This window comes from Daucus carota, chromosome 3, assembly GCF_001625215.2.
Source record: "Daucus carota subsp. sativus chromosome 3, DH1 v3.0, whole genome shotgun sequence".
In the NCBI taxonomy this organism is placed as follows: Eukaryota; Viridiplantae; Streptophyta; class Magnoliopsida; order Apiales; family Apiaceae; genus Daucus; species Daucus carota.
The window spans coordinates 62197264-62207249 of NC_030383.2; the positions used below are offsets into that span (position 1 = coordinate 62197264).

The 9986-nt window shown below is 32.0% G+C and overlaps 1 protein-coding gene across 1 annotated transcript; it reads left to right on the forward strand.

Annotated features, from left to right (window-relative positions):
• The first annotated feature begins 3516 nt into the window (after positions 1 to 3516).
• Positions 3517 to 5424, forward strand: LOC108211095 (uncharacterized). The gene is made up of 3 exons (XM_017382601.2): positions 3517 to 4042; positions 4130 to 4322; positions 4408 to 5424. The coding sequence occupies exons 1-3, from the start codon at positions 3695 to 3697 to the stop codon at positions 5103 to 5105; spliced, it is 1239 nt and encodes a 412-aa protein (XP_017238090.1). The 5' UTR covers positions 3517 to 3694; the 3' UTR covers positions 5106 to 5424.
• The last annotated feature ends 4562 nt before the right edge of the window (positions 5425 to 9986 follow it).

The following is a 9986-nucleotide window of genomic DNA, read 5'->3' on the forward strand; positions in this document are numbered from 1 at the left end:
ATAGATTTTGGTATGTGGCATAAGAAGCTAATCAAACATCTATATGATAAATCATCTAGTTAAAAAGTCTACTTCAATCAGTTAATCAAAACTTCTATTTCAATTAACTAGTCGAAATATCTAATTCAATTCGTTAACAGATAACCCGCTTCTCGCTAATTCTCATACACGGGCCGAATATTCTTTTCATTCGCAAAACATCTAATTCAATTCCTTAACAGGTACTAACCCGCTTCTCGCTAATTCTCATACACGAGCCGTATATTCTTTTCATTCGCATGACTTTTACGAGTTTTTCCCAATCAGATATTATCAAGTAACCAAATGGTTTCCTTAAAGGTAGACTAGTTAGTGGATCGTGGACCCATATTTGATTTGATGAAGATATCAAATAAATCTGGCCCATGGATCTCTAGTCATTGTATATTATTATCATGGTGTCAGTAGCTTTGATTTTATACGGCCATATGACCATCATTAAGAGTATCGTGCAACAGAGGTCGGTAATATTAAAAAAATTCTTTTAATAAAATTTATAATTAATTACAAAAATTAAATCTTTAATGAGGAGGTTGGCGAGGGGTCTCAAGATTTTTAAAAAGTGAAATATTATAACTTATCACTTTAACTTATGTGCAATATATTTGAATGTTTTTATAAAACATATTTTTATAACTAATTATTTTAAAAAAGTATTCATAAGTAAAAATTTTAATACCAAAATTTCATCCAGAAGAAATTGTTTTAATTATTTATCATACTATATTTTATAAAATTCTTAAAAAATACGTGTTTTAAAGATGTATCCCAGGTATATACAATTTGTTGAGACAAAATAATAATATTTATATATTTTTATTTTTAACGGTGCTTGGACATCTTTCTTATCAAAACCTACTCCTATATATAAAACACAAAATTGTATATATATTCTAATAAATTATAACTATAATTGTCTATTAAGGTACATGTCCTTAATGTTGATGCGAAAACTTGCCGACCTTACTTGACATCTCCATCGTATCTATAAACGTCTAACAAAAATATCATGCAACATAAATTAGCGAAAAAAAATAATAATATCATGCAACATAAAGAGATCACTTTACCATTTGACAATCTTTCTTAACCCACCATGATAGGAATTGTTCAAAAAAGTCCAAAAATATAGTATGCGACTATGCGGGCATGAGGACCTCATCTTTTGGTAAGTTGATGGACAATGTTAAGTTGATAGTAGGAGAGATATATAAATCACGTATTATTCTTGTCATTTTAGTTATTATTTTGATTTTTTAACGTAATTTGTGATGATTAAAAAATGTTCTCGTTTATCATTTTTTATGAGATTTTATTTGTTTTGAATAAAATATATAAGCTAGATCATTGTTAAAAATATATTTTATTAATGAATTTTTTCAATTATCTTAATTTATGTATGAAATACAAAAATGATATAAAAAAAATTGCCAAGATGATTAAAATCATATAATGACGGTGGCCACGGACCAGTCAGCACAAGGAACTTGATCCCCAAAGTAAAACACGGAGGACAATATTATTGTTGCTCTTGGCCCAGATGGGGTACAACATCATGTCCACGACCTAACTTTAACCTGAGTGTCCTAAAAAAAAATTAAACTATTGTTTATACTTTTGATATTCTAAAAAAAGTATAATATGATTTTTATTTATCTTATATGTAAAAGATTTGTCGGTCATGTATTTGTATTATATGTATCGAGTATTTATTAAATTGTGATATATTTTTCTTACTTATCAAATACTCTAGTAATATTGAAAAATAAAAATTATTAGACTATGATAATAATTTAAATTTAGATATGTGATCTGTTTTTTTCTTTTTTTGTCATAAGATTTTCACGTCAGTGAATCATACCGAAATACAATACCGAAAGTATCGGAAGGAAGAGTTTCATTCATACATGAAAAAAATTCATCTAACCAAAGGGCACTTCAAAATGTCTCACAAGAAATTAGATAAAAAAATTGATGTTTAATTAAAAAAACACTTGAAATAAAAGTAGATTTCGCTGCACCAAGAAGAAAGGAGAACTTTAATTCAAAAAAGTCTACCGACCAAACAAATGTCATGCAAGTATGATACCGAAAAATTAGTCAATAAAACTTTAATGTTTGAAAGGAAAACCCAGATGAAAGACAAAAATCCGTGGAGAAGAAAAAAAATAGAAGGAGAAAAAAAGAGTAAGGAAAGAAAGAATCGGGCACAAAAGATTATATCAGGCACCGAAACAAAGTCATCAACATGACATAATCGTTGATAAACGACAGACCAAATCGTAATATACGATCAAAAAACATCAACTATGCCACTCCACTCGAAAAGGACATGATAATTAAAATTAAAGAAACAACAAGTCTAAAACACAGTTTGCAATATAAAGTCTTATATATCTCGTTATAACCGAAGCACAAAATTTAATTACGAAATAGATAACTAATAACAAAAGATATATATGACAAATGCATTTTAAAGCACTAAGACAAAAATTTTGAACTCGTACAATTGTCATGGTGTAAATTCACACGATCATTACCTTATCGAATATAAATATATGTAAACATCGGGTATGACCGAATCGCAGTTATCTAACTCGTCATTAACTCATCCCAATTGATTTATCATTGAATCAAAATCCAGAAAATCGAGTAGATCTAACATGGAACATACCCGGATGCGGAGTATTATTAAAATAAAAACAAATCAAAATAAATTAACTGATTCGGAGCATAATTTGAGAAAAGTAGTATTACTCAAACACTACACAGTAAAAATGTGATATATAACATGTTTGTGTCATCTTTAAGTCAGAGATTTAAAGTTCTTTATAACTTTAAATCATCAACGAATAATAATCAAAATAATATCAATACCCAAATAAATACGATGGGTGTTTGTTTAACATTTATAAATCCAACTTTTGAGTTTATAAGTTAGAAGCATTTATTCGTACCGTTTGTGTAATAAGTCAAGAAGCACTTATAAAAAGTTAGGAATGCTAACTTTTGTTTCAGGATTGCTAATTATTTCCCAAACATTTTAATCACTTATAAGTCTTATCTTACTTCTAATTTCTACTCTATTTATTTGTTTTAAACCACAAGCACTTATTTTAAACTCATCCAAACAGTTATCTCAAATTTATGATATAATTTGGATTATACCCGTGACTCAACCCTTATCACATACGGGATCATAATTTTACAAAAAAGAAAAGTATTATAGACTAGCTCTTTAAAAAGACAAATAATTAAATCAAAGGTCAAATCTGTAATTCCACTTTACACTCCTCCCACAACAAACGCGTCTTCCATTCGCGACGTGTCACCACAACAATCCACTCCACCATCCTCATCTCTCGCCACGTGCCCCCATATCCACAACGCCACGTCACCTTCCAGCGTGGCACTCATCCTCCACGTCATCACCACCCCACTCTCTTTAAAACTCCCCAAACTTCTAGTCCCCTCTTTAGTCCTCACAGCCTTATCCTCCCCCTTCACACATTTCCCGGCGATCATTTCACCTGAAAATCTAACCTCCGGCTGCCGGAAATTGGCCTGACGTCATTTCCCGGCCACTCATTTCATAAAAAACAAACAAAAATATAGTTAAGTTATGTGTGTTGATTTGAGATATTAATCGATAAACATGCCTTTTCCGTTGAAAATACAGCCGGTTGATTTCAATTCACCGGTCGACTCGGCGTTCTCTAAACCGGTGAAATCGCGGTTCAAGCGGCTCTTCGAGAATGTTCTCCGATCATCGGCGCCGGAAAAAGCTGTTACCGACGCCGGCACCGGTGTGACTAAGGATATTAGCGACGAATTTGAGCCGAGCTCGGTTTGTTTGGCTAACATGGTGCTGAATTTCATCGAGGAGAGTAACGACAAAACGACGTCGGTTAAGTGTTCGAAGAGCAGGTGCTATTGCTTCACCGGTGATCGGAGTGATTGCGATGATGATGATGTGGATTCTAATGCTTGTGAGCTTTTAAAGGTGTTAATTAATTGTTGTTTTATTTAATATGCTTTCAATTAATTCGAATTGAATCAATTTTAATAATTTGTTTCTTAATTTCATCAGAGTTTGGTGATGTGTGCTAGTGTTTTCGAAAGAAATTTGTTAGCGGATGCTTCCCGAATCGTTGAGAAGAACAAAATTTTTGAATGTAAGGATAATTCGAGTCGAAAATTGGTCACAGATGGACTTCTGGCTCTCGGATACGATGCTTCGATTTGCAAGGCGCGGTGGGAGAAGGCTCCTTCGTATCCAGCTGGTACGAAAAATTTGATCATTTCGAGTATTTAGGGTTTATTAGTGTGTTTTTGGTGGAGATGATTAATTGGAATTGAATTGTACAGGTGAGTATGAGTATATTGATGTGATAAGAGAGGAGGAGAGGCTAATTGTGGACATTGATTTTAGATCTGAATTCGAGATTGCGAGATCGACTAAGACCTATAACAGGATCCTGGAAACATTGCCTGTTATTTTTGTTGGCAAAGATGATCGCCTTCAGAAGATCATATACTTGGTTTCCGAGGCTGCGAGACAGAGCCTGAGGAAGAAGGGGATGCCCTTTCCGCCTTGGCGAAAGGCGGATTATGTTAAGTCGAAATGGCTCTCTCCCTATACCCGAACACCGCCACCAACACCATCACCGTCACCACCACCACTGACTCTAGAAAACCCGACTGACCTAACAACTGATAGCCTGATCCCCATGATCAGGCACAAGAACCCCTTTAGTACTATGAATGAGGGTGCTGATTCTCGTCTGAGGATAACCCCGTCTAGTACTGTGAATGAGGGTGCTGATCCTCGTTCGAGGATAACCCCGTCTAGTATTGTGAATGAGGGTGCTGATTCTCAGACGATGATAACCCCGTCTAGTACTGTGAATGAGGGTGCTAATTCTAAAACTGTGAATGAGGATGCTGATTCTAAGACGAAGATAACCCGGTCTAGTGCTGTCAATGAGGGTGCTGATTCGCCAAACTCTTCAGATCATGGTGGCGATACAGTCTTCACTATGTCTGAAGACGACGAAGACAATTAAGGTTCTGATCTTTCGACATGGATCACTGGTTAAAACTATATGACTACATCCTTATATAGTGTTTTTGTGAATTTTCCGCGATTTTTAGTGTGGCCGGAAAATCTAAGAACTACTAAAACTGTAGTATTAGCAAGGTTACATCAGTATATTGTAGAAGGAACTATGATCCCCTTATCCTTTTTGCTTGTAAGGGACTTTCAGCTACTAATATGATACTATATGGATCAATAAATTGTATAAGAAGCAGATTGTTATAAGTTTGTAATTCTCAGTCTTGATGATTATTAGTCAAATGGAGAATTTACTATGTTTTGGTAAAGTTTTTTGGTTGGTTTGGTCTATTGTTGTTCAGCTGCATATTTGATTCTTGTTTTGTTTTTACTTTTGTCTGTGATATCTTGTTTTCTCAGGTGAGAAGCAGCAGCTGGTAGGTTTTGTAATTTGTTTTTTCTCGTAAACCTTTTTACTAGTGTTCTGATTTGGCTTCATATGGTTGAGTGTTGATGCCTATCTTGAAATTTGCAGCACTTTTCTTACTCCCTCTGTTTCGATTTATAGGTCCATTTTGAAAAAAAAAATTGTCCCAAAATACTGTCCCACTCTTCTTTCAATGTAAATTTATCTACATATTAATTGTTGTGATTTTTTGAAACTCAACTATATTCTAATTTATCGATGTACTAATTAATAATACATGAGATAAGATTCTATCTAACCAACTTTTTTCTTAATATGCGTGTTTATTTCAAAATGGACCTATAAATTGAGAGGGAGTGAGTAATATTTATGCACAATCTTATTTATAAATCTTTGTGGATCCGGTAGAAAATCAGATTAAAGTGGTACTGTGGTAGTCTCCAGATAACGTCGGTGGACTTTTTGGTGTGAGATTTTTATCATTTCATAAAGATTTGCTCATATTTTCCTTCATCTGGTTTCTATTTGAAAAACTGAAATTTATTTGAATTTTTTTTGTTTATTGTTGTACGTCTCTAAATTTTGTTGATGAGCTTGGGATTAGATATGTGCTAGGTAAAAGCGTCCATTATCTAAAATATATAGATTTTAAAAATTCCGTAGAATGTGTCAAATATATAGGAATTAGTGTTATATAAACTATTTAACCAGGATATCGGGAATTTGATTTTGTCCAGTTTTATCGTTTTTTGACCAATTTTCTCTGATCTGGTAAAAAATATTTTTATTTTTATTCGATTAACGATCAATCAAGATTTTTTTATTCGAATAATGATTAATTATGGTTAACTGCAGACATGTTTTATCAATTTTTAACTAATTTTTCTAAGAAATAATTTTTTCTCCTGATTAATCGAGACATTTTTTATCAAAATAATAATTAATCATTATTAATTATCGACTTTTGGAATAATGTTCTCATGTATTAAGTTTTTCACACTGTTTATGTAAAAAGTAAATATAAATATAACAGTCAAAGACTGGAAATGTCTGATTATTCTATTTCTTACAGCCCGGATGCGGTGGTTGAAATTTGAAACTTAAAGCGAGATAAAGTGTAATTATACTCTGAGCCAATAGCGATGGTTTCAGAATTTTAAGTCAGTCTACTGTGAGTTAAAAGAAGAAGAAAAGGCAAGTTGAATTTAAGCTTTTGCTGGTAACTTACGATAAGGGATAGGTTGGTCCATACCCTCTTTCCTACGTAAGGAATTTCTAGTTCTTGACTTGTATTGCACAGTACAATAAAACAACCAAAGCACAAACCAAAACAAAAAAGATAACATACGCGATGAGGAAACTCAAAATTTGAGAAAGTCCAAAACTCAAAATTCAAGAAGTTTAGTATTGATGAATGTAGAAACTGAGATTCGAAATTAATCAGTTGACCTGTTGACTGATAAAATTTAGAAAAGTCTATAATCAAAATTTAATCTGTTGATCTGTTGACCGATTCATAATTTATAGGAGATTTTTTTGGATAAATTAAATTTTTTTAGTCAAATCGGAGTATAAAAAGTAAGTTCGAGACCTTTTTTCAAGATTAATAAAAAATGTTTAGAACACTGAATCAATTTAATCAAAAATGCAAATATTTATTTATCAAATAGTTAATCTTTTAATCGATCATTAATCGAAAACGCGGGTTCACAGGATATACAGAGTCTGCACTCTGGAGGCCTCTGTCTCTGTTTGTGGAAATTGTAGGGGTGATCAAAAAACCGTCCGCACCGCATCAAACCGCACCATAAAATACGGGTTTTAATTTTCGTGGTGCGGTTGCGGTTTGATTTTTTCACAAACCGCGGTGCGGTGCGGGTTGCGATTTGACATATTACTAGTGCGGTTCAAACCGCACCCCACCGCGATATTATAATATATATATATAAATATATTAATGATTGTCAAATAAAATTATATTATATACATGTATTTTATTTAGAATTATGTCAAATAAAATTATATTATGTTAAATTATATTATAAATTTTAAATCTCTTTAAATAATAGTTAATTATTATTTATCAATCTCGCATTACTATCATACCGAATTTGTATGAAATGATTATATTTTTATAATATGTCTCTTATTACTCATATTTATTATTATATTTAAATGTGTATTATTTAAGTAGTTGCAGTTCTGAAATGATAAATATCATTTAAATTCATTACAAGAAAATATTTTAGTTATTTTACATTTAAATTTTATGACTAACTTTAACTAAGAATATTTATTCATAAACATACACAAACCACACAAACCGCGTCGCACCACACCGCATTTTCGTGGTGCGGTTTACGCAGTTTTTATCCTAACGCGGTGCAGTTGCGGTTTGAGTTTTCATCGTGCGATTTGATTTACGGTTTCGAAGAAAAACCGCACCGCGATCGGCCATAGGAAATATGAAACTTTTAATGAACTAAAAGTACTTTTATTTCATCTAAAGAAATCAGTGTAGTTATGTGCCTTACTGTATGCAATCATTGCGAATCTAAACCGTGTAAGTAATTTAAATATTTAATGGAATGTGCTTTATATTTTATTAGGTGCTAGGTTTGTACTATGTCATGTACTAGTAGTTTAATTATACTAATACTACATGTAAGTTAAGATGTTTAAGATAGGAGTAGTAATTGTTTGTTAAAGCAATGTCCCACCAACTTTAGTTTACTTGTTACCGTCTAAAGTTCCGGTTCACTTCTTTCTACTTCCCTGTTTCTAGAACCCCTGACAATACCATTTGATTTTGTTTTTCTTGACGAGCCAAGGATTCTATCAACCTCCCGAATCAGCTTTCAAAGTAATACTCATCGATACTGATACGGACTCGTATCGCAGACTTGATCTTAACATGAATATGATATTCTAGCTAACTCATGGACCATAGCAGAAGGTTTAATAAAATTTGAGAAAAATAATATAATTGTGTTGTTATATCAAATCATATCTTGACAATCCTCAACAACTTCGATTGATAAAAACAGAGTGTATGATTATGATTATGCGGAATGATGTATTTGTTGGATGAGAGTCAACATAAATCTCACATCAGAAGATAAAAAAGATTTATTTTCAATATAAGTAGCCAAACAATTTCATTACAGAAGATCTTTTGAAAGGATCAGAAAATAACGTGTTATAATCATTGAATGTAACATATTGAGTATTATATTTTGTACTCAGGATCAAAATGATTCCATCCCAGATCGAACTCCTTATTAAGGCCTTCAAATTTTGAAGACAGACTTGATGAATTTTAAAATTCCGTTTAATACATTTCAATCTATTTTAAGTAAAAGTCATAAAATAAAAACTAATTTTTTCAACTTTTTATAGGTACTTCTTATAAGTATTTTTGGATCTTTTATACAAACAGTACAAATAAGTACTTCTAACTTCTAATCCAGAAGTCGGGTTTTTAAGTCCCGGCCAAACACCCACGCAATGTTCACAATTCATCCGCAAAGAACACAGCATGTATATTCAAGATGCCGATCATTGTTGAAGCACAAGACACTGCAGGTCTGCAAAAGTCATTAGCTTAAATAACCAATAGAAAGAAAAGCAAAAGATCCGGCAGTGAACATGTGCTTAATTAGGCAAATCTTTAATCAGAAACTCTAATACAGTATTAGTGCTTTGCAATGAACAAAGGACTCTTAAGTTGAACATGTTAAAAATGATTTATTTTCCTTGAAACAAAAGGAGGAGGTGAGACTCACGTGGTCCTTAAAGGCCGAAAGGCTACAAATCACGTGATAGAAGTACAAAATTGGCTCTATATACTTTTGCAATATTTGTGTGTTTGCAATATTTGTGTGTATCACAAATTTTATATGTTTGTGGAATACTTGTCAAGAACAAGATTTCGTTTACTTTACTTTAGGCCCATACCAAATTTGTAGGTTTACTATAAGTGTTTCCCTAGCCTAGGCTCTAACTCAAAGTGGAGTGTGTTGGTCATAAAGCTTGATTCAGTAGCATTTGTTATTGTTCATATAATTTATTATCACTATTATTAAAATAAAAATAATCATAATCAATGTTATACACACACTATATACATATATGATATAAAAATAATTCTCCATCTGGTTGAAATTGATGTTTAAAAAAGCTTAAAGCGTATGTCTAGAAAAAATCAGGACCCAAAACGATTCGATTTTGTACTAAACAGATATTGTAGCATTTTTTTTAAAATTAAGCGAACTATTAAGCGGAGTAAACCGTCAAAATGATATTCACTTGCTATTTTTTTTTTAATTTTAAAATATTTTTTTTAATTTAACTATAATTATATTTAATCAATTACATTATCTATAACACTGATCGAAATATATTTATTTTTCTGATTAAACTATAGTAATCACCAATTCACCATTGCCCATGGCTGGTCCAGAG

What these genes read in the sequence shown, in the direction of transcription:
- LOC108211095 (XM_017382601.2), top strand. Translation starts at nt 3,695, where the DNA reads ATGCCTTTTCCGTTGAAAATACAGCCGGTTGATTTCAATTCACCGGTC. An exon ending in ATGCTTGTGAGCTTTTAAAG is followed by an intron (nt 4,043 to 4,129) that starts GTGTTAATTAAT and finishes TAATTTCATCAG; the next exon opens with AGTTTGGTGATGTGTGCTAG. An exon ending in GGCTCCTTCGTATCCAGCTG is followed by an intron (nt 4,323 to 4,407) that starts GTACGAAAAATT and finishes TGAATTGTACAG; the next exon opens with GTGAGTATGAGTATATTGAT.